At 40.1% G+C, this 23,148-nt stretch overlaps 1 protein-coding gene across 14 annotated transcripts in view; it reads right to left on the bottom strand.

Annotated features, from left to right (window-relative positions):
• Positions 1-472: 472 nt before the first annotated feature.
• TCF12 (transcription factor 12) overlaps positions 473-23,148 on the bottom strand; it is a 159,488-nt gene continuing 136,812 nt past the window's right edge. For 7 of the 14 annotated variants that reach the window (XM_059481972.1, XM_059481976.1, XM_059481973.1 and 4 more), the window contains 9 exons: positions 22,635-22,713; positions 18,001-18,074; positions 17,004-17,075; positions 16,062-16,268; positions 9,458-9,572; positions 8,488-8,659; positions 7,278-7,510; positions 4,100-4,253; positions 473-2,754 (listed from right to left, as the gene is read on the bottom strand). In XM_059481972.1, the coding sequence (XP_059337955.1) occupies positions 4,111-4,253; positions 7,278-7,510; positions 8,488-8,659; positions 9,458-9,572; positions 16,062-16,268; positions 17,004-17,075; positions 18,001-18,074; positions 22,635-22,713 (1,095 nt within the window). In that variant the 3' untranslated portion in view covers positions 473-2,754; positions 4,100-4,110. The remainder of the gene's footprint in view (positions 2,755-4,099; positions 4,254-7,277; positions 7,511-8,487; positions 8,660-9,457; positions 9,573-16,061; positions 16,269-17,003; positions 17,076-18,000; positions 18,075-22,634; positions 22,714-23,148) is intronic. The other 7 variants (XM_059481978.1, XM_059481983.1, XM_059481977.1 and 4 more) reach the window with 5 other exon arrangements.

Here is a 23,148-nt window from a genome sequence, read left to right as displayed (position 1 = left end):
GGAGCTGCATCTTTGATGTGCCTGAAGTGCACACCTTCCCCACAGTGCCACAAAACCTCCACAGCTCCATCAGTCAGGTCAGAATGAACTTGGCACTGAACTTCCCTGCACAAAGGGACTCAGATCCAGGCAAACTCTCTTCAGGACAGGAAGAGACAGGAGTGAGCTGGACAAGAGGCTGTGTGTTCCTGTAGATCAGCTGCTCCTGGTTTGGTGTCTGTCTGTCTGTCTGTCTGTGCAATCCCCTCCCTGCTCTGCAGCAGCACCCACAGCTCAGGCACTGCTGCTCCTCAGGCACTGGGCACTTCTGGCCTGGCTTCACAGGAGCACCTTTTGCCTGTGACGTGCTCTGCTCCTTGGGATGTGTCAGGCTTTGCTCTGATAAAGGCAGAAGAGAGTTCTGCCACTGTTTTTCAAGCACCACATTGCCTATGAGGAGAGAGAAATTTTAAAAACTCACTGATTTACCATGTTAAAAAAAGATGGCACATTTATTGCTACATAAATGTTATATACATAGTGTTTTCTGTTACATTGACAGAAATTTTTTGAACTTCTTGCTGCTGGTTGAAAGGTTTATCAGCAATACCTTGAAATTTGACACAGGGTACAAATCTGCAATAAACCAACAATGGAAACTGGAGAACAAGATGAGAAGCAATTCATCTCGGACAATTAGCTCTTACAATACTCCATAGGTACTACACGGTATGCTAGAACCCTACTATGGTCTTACAATGCTATTGTAAATTTCTGATATTAATGAACAGGTTATGGTAAATAACCCTACATTTTTACTACCTAATATAGTAAAATAAAGTAAGAAACTTTTTACTGAAAACTTTTTTTGATTTCAAAAATCTAGAAAGAGTAATATTTAGAATTCAAGAAATTTTCTTACAAGATTATTGTATAAAAGACTAGCTACAGTGAAAAATAAGCCAAATGTTTTTTTCTTTCTATTTTATGAAGGAAAGCTTCTGGGCATACTGCAAAGTCTAATATAGCCAAAAAGACAACAAGCTTAGAAGGAAAAAGGCCAGGCAGTGGCACGTGATCACTTTCACACGTCATAAGCAACAAATTCCGTTTAGCTGATAAACACTGAAATGAAGAACAAGGCCACAGATATAATCAGGTGTTATCTGACGATATATGCAAATTAAAGTAATAGAAATGAGTCCACTAATTCCACAAACTGTTTTGTTAGGAACCATCCAGAACATGAGCTTAAATTCATTAGTTTATTTTATCAATCCATCTTTTGTTCTTTCAAATTAAACGACTTCATAAAAATTATAGTTTTGTTCCTGTTTTGTGTGTGAACCAATTGCCAGTGATGAAAGATGCACTATATAAACAATAGCTCAGACAACCTTGGCTTAGGAAATTTCCTCCCATGGTCATTGCAGTGGAAGACAGTTTCCATGGAAGTTCAAAGGGATTTTAACCATTTCAACACATCTGTGACAGAGGAATACTTATGGACACTATTCTGGTGGAGAAACATTTAAAGGTTTAATGCTAATATGGCTTGGGACAGGGGTATTTGCATTTGATTCACACTATTTTTCTCCACTGACAAGCCATACAACATGACATGATAGTTAACGTGTACAGGAAGGAAAAACTGGTGACCATTGCTCTTAAGATTCCATTATGTAATAAGCCCACCTGGCTGGTGGTTATATCATCACACTACCTGCCACGGTGAATTCAGGATTTTACTATTCACCAAAGTTACAGCCTGAAAAAAATCTCCTTTGTATTTTAATGCATTTTGTGCTTACATACAGCTAACACTTTACATGTACTATATGTAGTACTTACTGCTCGGAAAACAAAGCAACTCTAACAAAGTAGATTCTCCCCACCCAATTTACACTTCACGTTACAAGCTTTACTATGAAGCCTAGAAGCCTAAAAAGGTTTTGTTTATAATTAGAAAAAAAAAACGTTTGAGGAAAGTCTGAGGGAAAATAAAAATCACTTTTTAAATCCAAGAAATGTTATGGTCACAGTATTGCTCCAGCCTGCAGCCTTCACGAGGCCTCTGCGTGGCTTGAGGCACAGAGCTCAGTATGGAAGGGGAACTGTGACCATAACTGTTCAGATTACCAGAGATCAAAAATAACATAAAAAAAGCTATACCAAGGAATAGTTTCCTATTGCATGGAAAACACTAGTCATATGGCAAAAGGAGAGGAAAGGACAACAAAAGACTTTTCCCTTCCTTTTTTAAGACACTAATAGGTATGCTGGGAATGCTACGGGTCGACGGTTGTCACTGCTTTGTTCTCTGAATGTGAACAGCTTTAGTAAATGCTGGCATTCAGCTGAAATTTTATCAGCTTTTAACATGTTAACTTTTCCCTTTATATGTAGACCTTTACAGTTCCATAACAATAAATAAAATTTGTAGTTACAATGCATTTGTCAATTCAGTTTAGGCACAAGGCAACTTCCACAATGAGTGGAGAGATCACAACAGTCTCTGATTGTGCAGAAGCGACACACTGCTTGCAACAGAATGATATGTTCAGAGTATCTCATGGGCTGAAATTCTGTCTGAAGATCTTGTATCTTCACTCCTGATGCAGGTGTTGACCAGTAGCTTTGATCATAAGATTGCATTTGGGTTTCTTGCTTCAAGTGTTTTCTCCTGTCAGGTTTGTGTCTTCATATAATGTTAGTTGTCTGTGTCCTTGTGAAGAAAGGTCACCTTCTGTGTATCCTACCAATAATTCTGGAATTCTAGAAAGAAGTTTAGGAGAAGAAAGAGGTTATTAGGAAAAGAATAATTAAAAAGCTTAGTATCAACAATAGAGACCTAATTTGAACTGGATTGGGTGGCATTTTCAGTCATTTAGGTGCAAAAGAAGATCACACTGAGAGCCCCTGAAATCCCCCGTTCCAGAGATATCCACCTTGAATGTGATATATTGAAGAGATTAAAGAACCTTCTGCTGGGCCTCTCTGCATAAGGGAGAAAGAATAATCTGCACATCTCAGACCTTCAGTTTGTGTCTGACTTTGCTCTCCAAATCAAGCAGTGCCAAGTTCACTTCCTCCTGAAGGTAAATTGCCACGTTCCTGTACAGCCCTTTCTGTCAATGTTGCACTTCAGTCAACCCACAAAGTTACTGCTATTAAAAAAGCAAAGACACCAAACTTTTGAAAGTGGTTCTTTATATTTATATTGAAAGAACAGATTAGGTTGGCTGTAAATTAAAAATTATCTGACAATTCCAAAATAGCCAATTACTCTTGTATGAAATAGAACAAATTAGAGAAATTCAAAGCATTAAGAATTAGAATATACACAACAAGAAACCTCCCAAACCATAAAATTCAGTAAAGTTCTGGATTAAAACAAGGACACTGAAACCAGTTTGTTTTTTTTTTTTTGGAAGTGGCAACAGGTCTACTGAAATACTCTTTTTTTTCCCTTTTAAAATCAAGGTTTCCCAACTATTTAGAAAACCAACCAACACCAAGAATAAACCCCAAAGACTGATATTCCTGTGGGGCCTCCCCATGAGTGTGTTTCAATGAGATATTACATACTGGGCTACCCTGCAAAGCTGCAAACACTACTTTCAAATTTTAACTATCTTTACCAATACAGATTGTGACTTGAGACAGTTGCCAGTCTCTGTTGGGCAAATGAGAGGAGTCAGAATGACTGGCCTTAAGCCAGAGAGCCAATCTCTCTGGGATGAGGAGTCCCTGAGACTGTATCAGCACTGGGAAACAATATGCGGATTTTTAAATCAACTAATCTGATATTCAGACCATTTAAAGATGTATAATTCATCTCTAATAAGCTTTGCTTATCTAGCAAGCTGTTCACTGTTCCTCTGATGTCATGCCAAGAAGGCCACCTGAGCCAAGAGATGTAGCCATTGGCAACAAGGCAAGAAAATAGAGACTGACGACAATTTCTTGGGGTTTTATTATAAACCCAAACAAATCTGCAGCCTTCTGCTTCTGCTGAGAGATGTGAAAGCACAGACGAGTTCGGTGCTGCTGGCAGCTCAGGAAGTGAACCCCCATCTCCAGGTGTCCCCCACAAAGCAGCAGAGGTGTCCCCACGTACCTGGCTGGTGTTCACATATGACCCATAGGGTTGGTAGTTTCACTCAGGCCAGGGTGGCTTCCTGGGTGTGCTGTTGGTGGCTCTGCCGATACGGCAGAAACTTTTTCTTCTTCCCTTCTCTTAAGGCAGGCTGCTTTAGGGTTTAGGTTTCGTTCTGTAACAGAAGAATCAGAGTTCTTAATCTCCCATCCACTGACACCATGGGCAGTATCGATACAAGAAACCTGGAGCAAAAATAGCTCTGCAGCTTCCCCCTTCAGCTGCTGACACCCCCTGCTCACCCACAGGTGTCCAAAGCTGCAGACAATCACTACTACTCACTGCCAGACAGCTCCTAAACTGGTATTTGAAAAACCCAAAGAGACAAAAAGCCAAGCCCAAACCTTTTCAGCAGCCTACATACGCCTTCAGAAACTTTTAAAAAGCATCTCCTTTATCAGCATAAGACACTTAAGTGCTAAATGAAAATTGTCTGCAGTTTGCAATATAATAAAATGGAATGCATCCATTTTGTTGGTAGGCTGAATTCTTACCAACCTTGCTGACATCACACCAGTTTTAGTAATGTTGCTGCCTCTTCCTCCCCAGTATGAGCCAGCTGTTAGGGCAGGGGAGGCAGCACACCCTGAATGGACACTTCTCATCAGCCTCAATCACCTTGTGCCCATCTTGGTTCAATCAAAAGACTGTGATGACAGTCACATAAGGCAGGAGCATTATTTTTTTTCCAAACCCTATTTCCTCTCACATTAAAGCCAATGCTTTATAATAACCAGCTGTGGGCCAGCTATCAAGGTATTTTCATCAGTGTGTTTCCACTTTCCCACTTAGCTTCAATAGATGTAGATTTGGATCTTACTTCCAAATAATGACAGTTTCTAAAAGTCAACTGTTTCTGTTCTTCAAAATGGCTTTTCATGAATCAAATACAGAAGATGTCAATCACAGGGGTCCAAAAGACACAGAAAAAACATGTAATATATTCCACCGTGGAATTTAATCAACATTTTAAGGTATTTTCTAGCTGTCAGTACATTCTGTTTTGCAGTTGGAGATGGCAGATACAATTATAACTGCAAGAAGTCTGCCAAAACTGAACAGACAGCACAAGCCCTTTTCTTGCACTGCACAGGCACCCCTCTAGTAACTGCAGTTTAGTGACCCCTGTGCATTTTAGCTCATCTGACAGAGACTATTTTGGATGGACTTGATAGTTCTGCTGTCACCAAAGTCATTATCAGCAGCCTCCTACTGCATTTCCTTAAGGATGAGCACTCCCTAAAGAGTCTACCGGAAAAAAAACCCAAACTGCTAACTTTCCTTAATCACAGTTTTCTTTGTCTAAATGTGGCTTGCCTTGAAGTTTTAAAGATTTAATTACGTGGAAACTTTGAAAGGAAGTTAATTTACAGTGATTTAGGAAATGGAGATAAAAACCCCTGGCCTCCACTGAAAGCTTAAATCTGAAATGGTTCATTTTGAATAGCACCAATCACAAAATGAGAAGCTTCTTTACCAGCAGAGAGAGGAAATTGTTTATGCAATTACACAAAGCACTGTGCAAGCTCCTGTGGGTGTCACACAAAGCTCTGGTCAGTCACCCACAGGAACAGGTGCAGAGGGGGACGGGAAGACAAACAGAGCCAGGGCCTCTCTCCGGGAGCTCGGGGAACGGAGGAAGGGAAGTTCTCATTTACACTGCCTGCACAGTGGGGCCAGCTGAGCTGTAGCACTAAAGTTTTCTACCACTGACACCAGGGCTGGAAGTCCTCTGACCGAGGCAGAATGATTTTGTTAACATGGAGCTTCCTGTGAACTCCAGAATGTGTGAGAGCAGGGAGATGCTTTTTTAAACACCAAAACCCATGCCTGATTAATGTGACTTCATAATGCTCAGCCTTATCTTCTAGACCAGGGCAACCATTTTCAGACCAAAACAGTGCCTGAGTTCTAACTCTCAGAGATGCTAAACTGGGTTTTACAACGGCCCCAGCTGCTGTCTCATCTGCAGTTGCTCCATGCCTTGAAAGAGCTCTGGCTGGAGACAGTGTGCTCCTTTACTGACAACTGGATCAGTAAAAGTGCCTGAAAACACAGCATCTCATCCTTACGGCATGAAGTACCTAAGTTTGTGTTAAGTTAGTTATTTAGCCTCTTTCAATAAACTTCTAAGTTTTGCTTGGATCTTCTGTGCAAAATGCAAGCAACAAATGACAAAAAGGAAGTAAAAATGAGGTTTGCAAAATGAGAACATGCTATCACTTGGTGGCATCAGTTATACAAAGATGTAGTGCACTGAACAATACAACCACTGACATTCCACATCTCAGACTTTTCACTTGACACACTTCCATCAGTGAGACACCAAGGAAGATGGCTGCTAATGAGTCCCAAACAGCAAAACACGAGCAGACTCATTGGGAAGTGCCACCTCCACAGAACGAGACTATTTCTGTTGGAAGGGACTCCCAGCCACCATCCAGTCTGACTCAGGGCTGACCAAAAGTTAGAGCAAGGTGCCCCAGAACTTCAACATGTCTTTGGCAAAAATAAACATGGAGATTTAAAGTCAACTGTGGCTTCACCAACTCACGAGAACAGAAGAGTTGAAGAACCAAACGTAATCCCTAGAACCACCTCTCCTTACGAGAACGAATGGCAAAAAGTAGCTTTCCTTCTGCACCTACAGCAAGTCTATTGTTTCTGCCTTGGAAAAATTTGAAGGAACCAGAGAAAGAAGATTCATGCAAACCCAGCTCTGATTCAATTAGAGTACAAGCTTCCTTCCCTCACCAGTACATGTTTAATGCAAAATCTTATGAAAACACAAATAAACACACTGCATTTTAATATTTCAATTATGCAGAGTTCAGCCTAAAACAGATCTCTTATTGTTGCTACTACAAAACAAGTGCTTGTTACAATTTAAAGCAAGATGCATCACTATTTGAATAAAAGAATTTACCTTGAAAACTTAAGTGAAGACTACTTGAACAGGAAAATGAAAGGTCAAATTATAAACCTTATACTCACTCTGTTCCCTCTTTGCTTTTTCTAAAGAACTTCAGCATCATTACAGAACAGCAAACCCCCTTTCAGCAGCTCATGCATTTGGCTGAGCAGGTTTCAGGAGCCCCACACCGCTGCCACAGGGCTGGCCCAGCCCACAGGCACTGACCTCTGACTTGCTGCTCCAGGCTGAGGATCACAGCCACGGCCTGGTGCAGGATCAGCAGCTTGGTCTGCGGCTTCTCACTCTTCAGGTGCAGCTGGCACATGCGGCCCAGCTCCTTGAAGGCCTCGTTGATGTCGCGCACGCGCAGACGCTCCCGGGCGTTGTTGGCCATCCTCCGCTCCTTCTCCCGCTCGATCTTCTGCTCGGGGTTCAAATCCTCATCCTCGTTAGTACTGCTGCAACAAAGGAAACGTAACGGGCTATTGAAATAACACTGGTGCTTCATCCTGGTGCTGACTCCAAATAGATAATGAATGAAATAATTTCCAATGAAGTTTTTGCTATTTTCCAATGCATCAGCTTATATAAAAACACACTCAAGGAATTTTCATTTCATGCGCTGATTTAGGAGTTTTACTTTAGGTAAAGACCACACTGGCAAATTCTAGAACTATTTTTTCTTCTACTACTCTGTAGAGCTAAACAGTTATATTTAGAATTCCTGAACTGCCTCAAATGATATCAAGTTGCAAACCTTTTTTAATACAGGTTCATCCAATTTAGTCTAAAACTGTGCAAAACCTCTGTTCTACTAAAACTAACACACTAAATGCTATTGAACATGTCTTAATACAGATTATGCTGCCTGTGGTAGCAAAATTCTGATTGTTTACTGTTACCTCAAATTTCAATGCTTGTATCAGGCCTGTCAGGCAGATCCTGAAGCATTTCCCCAGTATCAGCTCCAGTTTTGCGTCTGTGGCTTGGGAGAGGACAAAGTGTTTCAAGAGGATATTTAGCCACAGTGTTTCACCTCAGGCTCCAGGTCAGGAGCTGGAGCTCTCCACCGCCACAGACTCACATCTGGAAGGGCAGCCCTGGCCCAGGTACAAAGTATCGGGAATTTCTGACATTGTCCCATCCTCCGTGCTGGGCAGAGCCCTCAATCTTTTGCTGCTTACATGTACAGGCAGACATTAGGCATGGCACTAGCGTACGGGAATGCACACTTGAGAGATGATTTTCCCAGCACATCCTCTACCTTGTATTTAAATATATACAGATACTATACACTTTTTCTCCCTTTCAGCTGCCCATTGGTGTATGCAGTGCAGTAACACAAAAGCCTTGCAATAAATTTATCAAATGTAAGGACAACGTGCTACTGAGCATTATCAAAGCACAGATTCCCCACGTTACGTCAGCAACACACCTTGTTCTGCCTCTGGAGGAGACCTTGATATCCTTCTGGGAGGATTCATCATCTGATTTCATGTCATCTGATGAGGGAGGTTCATGGATGTTTTCATCCTTCTCCTTATGTTCAGACTTGATTTCTGTTGGACCTATAGCCACAGACTGGCTCTGTAAGCCACCCGACAGTGCTGCAAGCAAGCAGAGAGCAGAGAGAGAGTCACAGCACTGAAACTGTGCCCAGGACCTCAGCAGAGAATGGCACTGAGGGGCCAGGGCCGAGACAACAGGAAGAACTAACAGAAACAAGAAATCCTGCTAACACTGCTGCACTTGGACATGTGTCATGGGTTATAAAGCAATCACAGCTCACAGAGCAGCTTGATTGGTAACAGCTTAGTCTAAGGAAAACACTGTTTGAGACAAAAGGACATTGAGTGAAGTAAGGAAATCTGCACCTGATATCTGGGCTGCAAACTGAAGGGCAAAGCTGCACTGACATCGAGGCTTGGGTTTAGGCTGAATGTGCAACACCCCCTAAATGGTGCTAGCATGCCAATAAAAGGAGCTGACTTCTGTTTTCTGCAGTTTACTTCTTCAGCTAAAAATGGAAGGAACTGTAAACACGGGTGTGGAATGACCTCCTTCCCTTGGCTGTGCTGAACTCTGCTCTCAGCCCACTCCACAGCTCTCCTGGCAAACTGGGAAATGGCTGCAGCTCTGCAAGGGCATCACGGCCCCTGAGGCTGCAGGAACGTGGCTGTAATGTAGCCTTCTCTTGAAATTATATAGGGATAGTTGAGGAATGCCCTCAAAATTGTTGCAGGAGTCCCTAACAGTGGTGGTATATCAGACCTGTTATTAATTTTCATTTTTCAACATTATCTATGCCCCTATCCCTTGCACTGATGACATTTTACCAAGATCTACAGCCTCACTGGCTCTGAACCACTGCAGACTCTGTACAGCATTTAAGCCTGGAAAGTTACCTCTGTAGCTGTCTTGTGTTTTATGATTTAGTTCTGTGCTCTGAGCAGAAACTGTACTGGGAAGAACTGAATGGTTGCTGTTGAGGCTGACACCTTCTTCCCGGTGAGTCCCAACCTAAAGCAAGGCAAAGCAAAGATTTCATATTAAAGATGTGATTCAAAGAAATAGTCCAAAAACAGAAGTTTAAAACACTGGAAGTATTTGAAACACCGGAAGTATTTGCTGGATTAGAGACCCAACTTTAGATTCTTGCTGAATAAAGGAAAGATTTAGTTGGTAGATGTTGTTATACTGAAACACTTGATTAGACTTCCTGGACTGGGCTGTGTCTCAAGCAGTGACCAATCCTGTTTGGAATAAAATAATCCAGGTATCTAACTATTCTTACCACCTATTTTTTCATCTATTCCTTCATAATATATCATGAATTAATTTCTGAGCAGCAAGCATTGAGATGAAGAGTCTTGAAAAATCCTAATTTTGCATAAACTTGAATTAATGATACTTATGTGAGACAGCTTTGAGTGTGCATACCTAACCTGAAGAGGCAACTTGTTAAAAAACTGCTGCTCAATACAGAATACTGTCATCAACTTCTATTAAAAAATATTTGGTAGAGAAAAAAGGGGTAAGGATACACTGCCTGTATTTAAATAATTTCCATTTAAAGCTTTTGATTTCTAAAGGCACAAAAGTTCTTAAACATCTATAATACAACCAACATAATACAATTAAACAGTTAAAAATGAACAAAGACGAGGGATTCTACTATTATTTGTATAGTTACAAAAACTGGCTACAGATGAAGCTTTTTATTGGAACAGTAGCAAACATGTCAACTAGAAGATTAAGCCTTTAATTAAATAGGTTTATTGCCTGGAGTTACACATGAGAACCACTGTTTTTCAATAAATCCTTCAATCCTAGTAAACTGCTGAGCTTTGAATCCCTCTTGAGTAATTAATGCAGCTTTTACCTTTCATGTCTTAGTATGGGTTTTACCCAGAGAGAGATAAATACCCTTATGCAAGTTTATCCTTTGTTTAATATACACTTGTTCCTGTAAGCTAATGCATAGGAACAAAAAAAGAAAGGGGGAACCCCCCCTCCCCAACAACCCACAACTAATATCAGGTCATTCCGGGCTGCTATTTGTATCCATTGTTCTGCAGAAAATCTCCTCTTGTATACTGTGCAATATCTGTTGCTATTTCAAGTATATTTTATCTTCCTCTGCGTGTAATAGGCTTTGTTTGGGCGAAGTTCTACTCCGGTACAGTCAGCCCTGCAAGCTCCTGCAGGAGTCATGAACTCGCTGGGAGGAAGGAGCTGCCCTGGGTCTTTCAGCCTCAGAGACAACACTCTTTACAACTGGAACATGAAATGAAGCTCATTCTCACACTGAATTTTTCAAAACTGAGTATTTTCCTAATTCTACCTTGCAGGTTGTGTGTTTTATTTTCTTCTTCTGGTCATGCTTAGTCCTAACACTTGAGGGTGCTTTTATTCAAGCTACAGACTATTAATTGTTTCAGGGCCAGGTTTGTTCCAAAATCTACTTCTTAAAAAAGGCAGAAATTTCTTAAAGCTGTGTACAAACACAGCAGCTGTCAGAACCCTGGCAACTTTCAAATCTAGAGCTAATCTAAAGGCAAGAGATTAGCAAATCAGTTCTGATAAAGGCAGAGACTAGATGAGAAATAAAACCTGAATTCAAGACCATGTTCCAAAGCTTTGAAACCAAGATGTACAAGTTAAAAGCATACAATTTAGATTAACAGGATTTACACAGAAATTTTAAGAGCTAAAATGTTACCAAACTGACCATAACAGTGATTTTTATCTGTGATCTATGATATACCAGAAAATCCAATCTGGCAAACAAAAAACCCCAAACAACATGACTTGCTGAAAGTCACCGCATCCCAGGCGGAGGCCAGAAGCTCTGTTTGCTACAGTTACAACTGATCGGTGGCTACTTCAAGCTACCCAAGATTCAAGTATCTTAAACGCCGAGCTGGAAAATTTGGTTTGCTTTCCTTTCCTTGGACTCGCACGGCATAGAGAAGGGGCTCTCCCATCTGCATTTCAATGGAGCACAACTCGGGCTTCCTTTAAGTCTTCTGAAAGGCGTCCGGGGCCATCAGCTCCGCGGCGCTCAGAACAAACAAGCTCTCGACGTGTTTTATCGCTATTATTTGTAAGCGATTCCCAGTCAGGCGCTTTCCTAGCGCCAAGGGCCGGCTCCGGGGGCAGGAGCTGCCGGCGGTCCCGCGGTGCCCCGGTGCGGGGATCGCGGCGCTGCGGCGGCTCCCGAGCGCTCCCCATTTCCATACAGCTGCCCCGGCCCGGCCGGCAGCGCGGGCTGTGCGGGCACCGGCCCGCGGGACCCGCGGCAGCTCATCCCCAGAGCAAACCAACTCGGAGCGAATTCATTCTCTCCGCCGCTAATCCAGCCTTGTTTCCACCGCCTCCTCCCTCTCCTCCCTAGCAAAGCTCCAAGCTTCCCAGGCACACAAAATGGGAGACAAACGGAAGGCCGGGCTGTGCCACACCGCAGGCAAGCAGAGCACACGTACAGAGTGCGGGAGAACACAGCGGTGAGGAGCGACCGGCGCGGGCACCGAGCTTGGGATGGGCTGTGAGCAGTAACCAGGACAAACACCGTGCTAGGGATCTGCTGAGCCTGAGCAAACAGCACTCGGGATCTGCTGTGAGCAGTGACCAGGGCAAACAGCACTCGGGATGGGCTGTGAGCAGTGATCAGGGCAAACAGCACTCGGGATGGGCTGTGAGCAGTGATCAGGGATCTCTTGTGCAGCACCCGCTCGGTACCAACGCATTCCCATCACTGCCCTTTGCCTGCTTCCTCCACACAATGCCAACCCAACAGAGGTCTGGTATCCAGTGCCATCACAAAAAACTTACCCCTCAGTAACCCCAGGTTGAGTAAAACAATAGTACTGTCACAACACTGTACATTGTTGTAATTTACCAGGTCAACTGTATTCATTTCTATGCATTTCAAGACTTGCACACAGGACAATCTGCAGCCCCACTGACACTTGCAAACTTAAAAAACTCCAAACCTGAGGGCAGAACATATTTCGGTTGATTTAAGTGGTAACATTTGGGATCTGAAACCAGAAAACCAGTTAAGTATTTTAGGCAACTAAATAAAAACTAGACAAATCATGGGCAGTGATGACACACAACTGCATGTAGGAGAACCGAGAGTGACACGTGGGGAAAGGACATCTCTGTCCTGTTAATATTGGTTCTGCATCTCACACTTTAGTCTGATTATTCATTCTGAGCACTTAGCACGGAAAGCTTTTGAGAACTGGAAAACAAAAATACCACTCTTGGTCTGAGTCTTTGAACTTTTCAAGCCCTACTAGCTGGTCAATTTGGCTATGGTCATTAGAACCATTTTAGCCAAGGTGTGCATAATTAAGGCAAAGAAAAGGGCTTTGTAATCAAGAATTTTACACTTCAGACAGCACAGAGCTGTTCAGTGGCAGCACAATCTCCACAGGGAAACAGCAACTCTGGAAGGGCCTGAGCAAGAGCAGAGGTTGGTGTTGGCAAAGCTGCTTAACTGGCCTTTCACGCTTCTGCTGGAGCAGGCACTGGGCACAAAGAGGGAGATCACCAATTTTCTTAGATTCCTGTTATACCTGAAAAAACCCTCTGACTTAGAGATTAAGTTTCATCCTTAACTGAGTTTCCAGGCCTTTTATTTATTTATTTTTAATCAGTTCAGGCTGTTCTTTTTCCATTGTATTACAATGACAAATAAAAAGCAGCTTGAATAAGAACAAAAAGTATTACTTCTTAACTTTTCAATAATACATGAAATAAAATACAAATCAACTTCAAAGGCCAGTTAGCAAATATTTGATGAGTTTGAGATATTAAAAATCTATTTGAATAAGTCTAATGGCCAGCCCAGCTAAAAAGAAAACAAGGCCATTCAGAGCAAGCAGGAAATGAAGTCAACTAGAGTTGTAAAATAAATCTGGCTCAAAAATTAAGCAAATGTTAAAATAAAACCATGCCTGGTTACACTAATTACATAAAAAGGAGTTAAATTACTCATTTCCTAGCTCCTTCTGCCAAGATCATCATCTTCAAGGGAAATTAAATTTATTTTTTTTCTACTTTTTTTTTAAAGAGCAAAAAGGTTTTGTGCAAAGATCCCACCCTCCTTCAACAAGGAAGTTTCATTTAGTGCTGAATTCCAACGAACATTTCTTGACCCTATGTCAAACAAAACTTCAAAAATAGGTAATCACCGTTATCAATGTTGACATTTCTCACTATGTTAGCCCAATACTCATTATTTTCTTAAAATTTACTGGATGTCATCTCAAGTAAAGCAGTATTTAAATCTGGAATGAAGGCTGGATCTTACAGTTCAGGTTGTGTGTCAAATGCTCTGCTCTCCTACTTACTATTTAAAAAGAACACTACAGTAAATAAGAGTTTGAAATGAACTGAACTGGTTATTGAAGAAGAATTACCCCTGGTACCTGGGGGGCATTACTGCAATGCAGTCATCACCAATAAAGCCCTCAGCCTGCAGCACAGCCAGATGTGGCAGCCCCTGCCCTGCACCTATTTCAGGACTCCATCCTCAGCCAGGCTGAGCTCCTGCAATTGCCAGTGATGTCAAAGGGCGCTCTCTGGGGACTGGGCAAGACCACAACTGGATGCCTTCTGTTGGAGCCAATTATTCTGATGTAACAAAATTAAGGTTAATCCAAGACATTCTTTAGCTGACTCACTTTACAAGCCAAACTGATCTGCAAGCTTGTTCCACCAAGTGAGGATGAAATGTACAGGCAAATTTTTTTTTTTGTTTTCTTAATTTAAATTTATTTCTAACAGACAAGCTTCTGTCAGTCAAATAATTAGATGATAAATTAGGTCTGTATTACATTTAAGTTACACAACTACATTAAATTAGAGAAGATCAAGGAACTTCTGTCCGTTTTGGAGAGTCATTTTCCACTGTCTCCTATTTTAATAAAAATTGAGTTGATAAAATATTTATTGTAACTGATTTAAAAGAGAAATTGGTACTTTTAGGTACATTTTGGCACTATCTGGATTTATTTGACTATGCCTGGCTTAGCAGTATCAGAAGGTTCCTCAAGTCACAGAAAAAAATTGTCACTGCAGTTTCAGTCACTCACTTTACACCACATCAAGAGCAGAGGGGAAAAAAGTTTTCTTTTGTAGGACTAAATTTCAGTCTACCCTAGAACACGGTAGAACTTTAACAACATTCTTTAAATATTAAATCTCTGTAGGTACTATGAAAAAATTCAAAAGCAGTTATGCATCACTTCTTTCATTACTAAAAGTAACTGTGAACTTGTATAGAAAGCTGAAGTTGGATGTGCAATTGGAAAGTACCCCCTCCCCAAAGCCCCCAAACCCACGCAGCTTATAGAAAGCAAGCAGTTCTTTTTGATGTTTACTGCAGTGGTCCTGAAATTAATATAAATGGATGTGTGACGTGCGAATGGGAGAGCCTGGAACTAATTCTGTTTTATAGAATACAAACCCTTCAGCAATTGGGGTACCTAATTATTTTGATGATAGGTGAAATTTTGCCTTGATCACACAGTACCCAGCTGTGAATCTGTTTTATAACAGAAAATTTCACAGCATGTAACTGGTCTTTAAAATTACGCTGTAAACATGCAAACACATGGCACCACTAAAACAAGCATGTTTTTAAAAGCTCTTTTTCCTTTAAGCATTTTTGAGAAGGGTGGAATGAAAAGGAAGAAAAAGGGAAGTGAGCAATGCTACAAATAGATCTGTTTACTGTGTAATGCTTTTAGCATATTTCTGATCTATAAAAAGCTCAACTACATTTTTTCGGAACAGTTCACATTTTTAAAGAAACAAAAAGAGATGGATTGAATTATTTCACCCTTCTTGGGGATTAATCTGAAAGTAGTTTCCTTTTCATTGTTACTTACACTACAGCTGTGTTCAAACTCCTTTTCGTTTAGAAAAAAAGTTTAAATTTTGAGCCTGCGCACACTATGGTTCCACATTCCAACAGCTTCCTCCCAGTCCTCTGCCAGCATCTGCTATTGAAGACTAGTTCCAATTTACAATAAACAGCTTTTCCAGACCAGAACACTTGAAATTCAGTCCTTCTCGACTGCTTTTCCCATTCAATCTCCCTATTCACCATTTCAAGGAGAAAATGGTTCTGCCAATTATTACACATCTGGAAAAAATGCATGTATAAGCTGAAACGCTCTCAGCAGAAAGTTTCAGCTTTCTGCATATGGTCACAGCAGGATTTTATGGGCCACTGACCAGGCCAAAGTCTAAGTTTTCCCATCTTTTTCCTCCCCCTCATTTCTGCCCACCCCCACTCCAACACTCTAATTGGAAACCCATAGCAGGTGCAAGCTGTCTGCCATCTTTCCCTCCACAAGAATCTCAAGTGGTTTCTTCCTGATAAATATTAGTCTTCCAGCCCAGCTCTGCCTCAGCAGGCTCTACAATAGTTTCAATGCATTAGCTGGAGTTGCTTTGCATAAACATACACATATTTCATAACATCATTACCATGGATGCTTGTCTGCTGGCTGTTACAAGGCTGGATGCTCCATAGTTTGAGTTCAGGCTTCCAATTGGCCCATTGTGGGATGGTCCCAACAAACTGTGGATGTCTCCATGGGCAGCTGAGAGGCTCGTGGAAGGCCCCACGGCGTGGTTCCGCAGCACGTGGATGGCATCATCCAGTCTGTCCAAGCGATCCTCCATCCGGGACTGCTGCAAGAGGGACAGCAACAGCCATTACTGGATAAATCCCCAGGCTCTCCCACCACAACAGAGTCTAGCTCGGAGGTATTAAACATAGAAGATGAAATGTGGTATCAAAATAGTATCAAAAGATTTTGAGAGCACCTACCAGCACTACAAACAAACAGGAAAAAGAAAATATTATCTGGAGATTTTGTTCAAGATAGCATTCATTCCACAAATAGGTGGCAGCTTTGAAAGTGAAGCTTATTATTAGGTTAATGTTACTCAGCTGCTATTATATTGCATGAAAAGAAAAAAAGGAATTGCTACAAAATAAGCTAATGCAGGACAAGAAAGAATGATCGTAAAATCAGCCTCACCATGCTGGAAACAATTAAGAGAGGCAGTGGTTTTTTGAGAATCTGCATTACAAAAAAAACTGGACGAAACTTCAAGTTACCATTTTTTTTAAATGGACCTTTAAACAGATTAGGTATTTCAGAGATAAAAGCGAGTTGTGTTACTGTCAAAGTCTGTCTTAAAATTACTTTCTTTTAATTACTTTCTTTTATTAAAAGGGATACCAAAAAAAAAAAAACCAAAGCAAAACCAATTCTGACATTGCAGCTCTAGAAACTGAAATAGCAGGATGTTGGAGTCAAAAGATGGGTCACACACTACACTAATTTAAGTTTTTAATGGGGAATCCGAAGGAAGTGTTAATTGAAACACAAAAAGGCACCATCTAAAGTGAAATAGTACCTCACAGACATCCTTTAAGAAGGACATTGCATCTTGCAAATGCTCGTGAAGTTGCTGTTCAACTCGATTTTTCTGGCAAAGTCAAGACAGAACAGGAAGCAAAGCACAGGTTAAGATTAATCCAAAAAAGAGGTGAGGAAACAGCTGATGTGCATGTCAGCAATAAATTGTTAGTCAAGTTAATGCAACAGAGATCTGATTATATTAAGATAAGAAAAAGCTAATATTTAACACTGCAGTTATGCTAGGATTCTAAGACGTACATAACCATTATATTTAATTGCAAAAATACTGAAGAAAAGAAATCTGATTTAACTTATAATTTATTCTTGTTAGACAGAAAAAAAGAGAAATTATATCTGTGGAAACTAGAAATATTAAGCAAGTAATCAAAACCTTCCCTCAAATTTTCCCTGTTTCCTTCCCAATATTGTATCGGAAATGTAAGAAGGAAGTCAGTAAGTGAAATCCTCTGCTGAATCCTCAAAAGAAGAAAATTTACAATGCTGTAGATTACTGCCTGTGTGTTTTTCTGTAAAATGTTTAATTAATAAATGAACATTCCTGACAACAAATAATAATTACAAATAAAATGTATTAATACTTTAATAACAGTGTAATGCAAACAAGCCCTGGAGACAGCCATTTGAGGGAGAGAGGGGGAAGCACAAGTAAATGCGGAGGCATGAAGTCTTTATCTTTCTCCAGACTGAACTTTAGATAAGAATTAGCTATGGATTTGTGAAAAGGTACCAGAATCTCATAACAGCGCTTTAGCACCAGCTGTCCTCAGCACAGAAGCCTGATGCCCAAGGAACAGATGGTGAAAGACACACCCTGCACGTCTTATATTGTTCAACTGAACAGGCCATTTGTTAGCAAAGAATTCATTTGTAATGCTATCCTACTGTTTCCTTTAATGATATGCAGGATTTATACAAAACCAAGCCTTCAACTCCTAAGTAAAAAGTACTATGTTGCTTTCACCAATTCTTACCAAGGAGTGTAGAGAGTTTTCATAGCTGGGAGATGAGGGGGCTTGTCCTCCACTCCTCGACCACTGACTGGCACCTGTCAAAATTGTCTAGGTTAGTGCACAGATTTACACAGAAGTGGGAAGCAGAGACTGTATTTCTCAACATAATTAAACCCAACATATTCTGCATAAAGGTAAGCTAACATATGGGTATACAAAGGAGGACAAATTCCTTCATTCTGCCTTACTGAGGGATAATTTTTATATCCTGGCATCTGCAGGGTTAGATCACTGTCAGTGACAAAAGCGGTGACATCATCCAAGTACTTCAATATTAAAAAGTGGACTAAGTACACACACACACCATATTTGAAATACCTGCTTCTGCATGTGTCACCAAAAAAGACCTGCTGAATTCTTCTTCAGATTCTGTTCAGTATATGAAGGTATATGTATTTTATATTGTTAATATAAATACACAACAAAAATATTTGAAGTCATCAAATAGGCACCAAGTTAAGGAGAACTGGAGAACCATTTTTATGACACCTCTCTACTAAATGCAAAAACTTAAAACTGGATCTAAAAGCTTTATCTAGTCTAGTTGTATACCATACCATTTTAGATTTAGAAGAGTAAAAATATATCTAAGTCATTCCCATTTGGTATTTCAGATATACTTAAGGTAAATCACAGCAGAAGAACTCATTGATTGTGCAACAAATTGACAATTAAATTCGTATTACCTATACACTTCAAATTCAAAAACACAGCCATTCTAATCTGACATAAATATACCTAATTATCATGTAATTTTTAAAAATAATTAGATGTGAAATGTAATAACTAATAAAGCAGTACTTTTAACACAAAGCCTGAAGTAGTACAACATGCATTTTTCTCACCAACTAATAATGCATCTTTTATAAAGATACTACATGAAATTCTATGGCCATTAGAGACAGCTTCCTTTCAGCCATACAAATGTAATAATAAAGCAATTACATTAATAAATTATGGATATACAATCCAACTCAGCTCATTAAAGGAAGAGCCTGTGGGCTTGTTCTTTCAATAACAGCCAGAGCTGTGCGTCTGGAAAACTGGGAAAAGGTTTAATAACATTACAGTTCCTTTGTTCAGAGAGCTGCAAGTAGTTACCTTTTAAAGACAAGGTTTTATTTAACAAAAAGAGTACAGCTTGCATAGCTATTAAAATTACTAAAATACCTAAATATTTCCTTTCTAATTAAAAAATAATAAAAATCTCCTATTTCATGAAAGTCCAGAGCTGCCATAATTGTGCTGGAACTCTGTTTTAGAATACAAAGAATTCAGTGAGTAAGTTTATAATTACCGATTTTCACTTCACACAGCTACTCTGGGTCTGGACCTGTAGTCTCCATCTGCATTGCTCTCATTCCTGAACTTGGGAATAATGCTTGGAGTCCCACTTATTTCTGCATAACCGTTAATGAAAAAACTATGGAGCATTTTGGTTTAGCATAATGTTCAAATTTTTCCTTGCCCAGAACTCCATTTTTAGAGACAGGACTGTGGTCAGGAGCACTGCTGCTATCAGAACTCAGAGTACTACTCCCTGTAGCACAGGGATTAAGCAGGAGGGTGGCCAGGTGAGCAGCAAGCAGACTGAAATCCTGTGCACCTCTTCTGTTTGTTTGGGGGCTTTAACTGAAGAAAGTCCTATTTCTGCAGTGTAAGCCCAGAACAAAACTGTGAGTGGGGCATCTCACGAAGGAGACAAAAAGAAAAGAAGGGAGGGAACAACCAACTCAAGTGTGACCTGCAGCTTTCAGTGACACCTCGGCAGCGCCGGGGCTCCTCCCGAGCGGTGGCACTCTGCCTCCATGGCTGCACGTTGCCAGATGGCACCGATTTCCTGCTTGCCTCATTCCACTCCCCCTCCTAGAAGTTTGTGCATGAAATCCACCAATTATGTTAAAAAGCATCCTGGCACCACAAGCCCTGCAATTAACAACTGCAGCTTTTAGGGCAGCACCAACACAGCAGCATTAAAAAACAAATAAGCCAGGCAAGTGTTAGGATTTACAGGGGTCACCGACAGCAATCACTGCAGTATTGTTCTTACCCCCAGTCTCCCCAACACTAATCCTCTGGCTCCCCTTTCAAACACACTCAGAGCTGCAGAGGCTTTGCATCCTCAGAACCCACCAAACCTCCTGAATGCCTCTGATCCTGCACAAGGATTCTTAAAATACCGAGGCTCCCACCATTGAGATGCTTATATAAACTCCACATGCGTGTACACAATCATTAAAACTATGCAAGATGCTCAGCTCTGGTCATGTTTATGTAAAATTAGAAATTAAATGAGGGCAAGGCAGGCAAGACATGCACTATTGTCTCATAATACTTGGGGGTTTTCATCAAGTTTTTCTCCAAGCTTTTACTTAACTGAATTAAAAAACGTCATTAATCCTCATTCAGCAACGGAAGAGCCAAGGAGTCAGTCATGAGCTTATGAACCCCAAGGTCTCATGACATTGGTCTGTGTCAGTGCTCTCCCTGGTAAACACAGTACTCCTACCCTAACTCACAATTAAAGCATGGGCAAATTATAACTTAAGCAATCTGTAATACTATGAATGCTAACTAAACAAATACCTAATTGCAAAAGGGGAAAATGACAACGAAGGCTAAAATGCTCCAAAATATATTATTTCGGTACACATAAAACATTTGTCTTATCTGCAATAACTTTTTGGGTCAAGACAGAAAATGGCTACCAGGAGTATAAATAGCAATAAATGCAGTAGTAATTACTTCACATTGTGCTTCACCGTGTTCTTAGTGACTCATCTGGGAATAAAGATAAAAGTCCAGATTCATAAATGAAGGTAATTAACTACTGAAGCAATTTACCAAAGGCTTGATAAATTCTGTATCACTGGAATTAAAGGAGATGGGAGGGTATAAATGTGAAGCAGATGCTAAGTTTGAGCCTGAAAAGGACTTCACTATTATTTGTTTATGTCTACTACTGTCTTAACCATCAGAATCCAGAATAAGGAATGTAAAGTGCAAATTTTGTACATTTCATACAGGTTGCAACAGGCAAAGACAATAACAGCAAAAACACCAATTTAGTGACGTCAAATTTGTATTCTAAACTCAGAAATTAGCTAGTGCTTTCACGCTTACAAAACGAGGTGCAGTATCTCATTAGGCAACTCTTGAAAAAACCTCTTTGGGTTCTTTATAATTTTAAATACTTGGAAATGTCAGAACTTCTTTCTTCCAGCCACAAAATATTTTCAATACTTGCTTTGATGTTAAAAAGAAAATAATAATAATTTTCTGGTCTGATCTGCCTCTTCAGTACAACAGAATACACAAAACATTTTTGTCAACTGTAATCACTAAATCAAAAATCCCATTAATCCCATCATTACTCAATTCAACATGGATTATTCAATAATAGAAAAGAAATGCCCAAAGCAGCTGCTCAGGTAAGCCATGTCAGATATTCATTAATCCATTACATCCACAGAAAACCAGAGCAGTGTCCATTAAATAGGAGTGAAGCATGAATGATGGAGGCTTTGAGTGACACTGCATATAAAGATATGCATATTCACAGCCATATGATTATGACTGCATTTTGCATGCAATACCTTTACTAATTTATTCATCTAGATTACAAAAGCATTCAGCTAAGCTCATTCTGTACCCTTTTCACCTTAAGGTAATTTTATTGTTTTATAAGAAGCACAACATTTACAAAAAAAGTGACCAATGGCCAGAAGCCTGCAGGGATATATTAAAACAACAGAGAACATGGGAACAGACTGTTGTATAAATGTTAAATAATTTAACAAATTGCACTATAGGAAAGAAGAGGGTTAAAGTTACATCATCTTACTTGTAATTCTAGTTCTTTGTTAAACAACAAATTTAAGTCAATGGAGCTTTCACAGTCCTCTCTATATGGAGAACAGCTGTTCAACTTTTACTAGACAGCTGAGGCCACAGTGTCTGTGAAAGCTGCACTAGCACTAATAGCTGTAGGCAGCTGCCCACAGTTCATCTCCACACTGGAATGCTTCTTCCCACATTCACACTACAAATGCACAAAGCACAGGTGACAGAGGTGCCTGCAATACACAGCATTTATTTTAAAAAATGCCAGAAATTCTTCTCCCAGAGAATGAAAACATTCATGAAATATATGAATGAAAAGCTATCTTGTGTACAAGTTGGATAGTCTCATAGCCTACTATATTTTCATTAGAGGAACACACATCTGCTGTGTTTGTCACTGAAAGCTGCCACAGAGCTTTAACATATAGCTCAAAAAAACCCCCAAATCAAATCAAATCACTCTTCTTTCTCTCAACAGTGCAAATCCGTACAGATATCTTTATAGCCCTCATATGTATGGTCAGTTAATGCTTCCAAACATTATTTTAATTTGCTAATTTTCAAAGCAAGTTGCTAGGACTCAAGAGAGTGCCCCTAACAAAACGTCTATGAATCTGGATTTATAAATTTTCTTTTTTACAATGGAAAAATAACCAAAATGCACAAGCAGTTATGCAAGGAAGTTAATGCTGATTTCCAACAGGACATTTTCAAAACCACAAGCAAGGTACTGACAAATGACCAGTCTGTACCTGTAAGAGGCGATGGTGACCCAACTGGTGTTGATGGATTCGATGGAAAACTACTGCTGGTATGATCAGGAGAATAAATCTGATGACAGACAAAGAGATTACATATCAATATATGTTATAATACACAGGAAAAACGCTATTAGAATTCTTTTTCATGTTTTAATTGTCACTCTTGATTCTGGATTGATAAAAAATGCAATTTGATCCTTCAATCATAGCTCTGCTTTATTACACTCAAGGCTCTAAAAATGTCCAAAGAACTTTCATTTTCAAGCAGCTGTACAAATAAGCACAGTCTGTATTTGATAGTGACACAAGTATAACTGACCTTCCTGCTCATTTAAGAGCAGCAGAAATTACAGCCTTTTTGTCTCTGCAGGGGAACGGTTCACATAAGAGTTCACAGTACACAGCTAATTATATCAAACAAAACTTCAGGAAAATGCCAATGAATAATGACTTTCCAAATTTTAGAGAGAGATTTTAGCATTCAACACATGTTATCTGCTAAAAA

This window comes from Ammospiza nelsoni, chromosome 14 (genome assembly GCF_027579445.1).
Source record: "Ammospiza nelsoni isolate bAmmNel1 chromosome 14, bAmmNel1.pri, whole genome shotgun sequence".
Classification (NCBI taxonomy): Eukaryota; Metazoa; Chordata; class Aves; order Passeriformes; family Passerellidae; genus Ammospiza; species Ammospiza nelsoni.
This window is presented reverse-complemented; position numbering and strand designations above follow the sequence as displayed.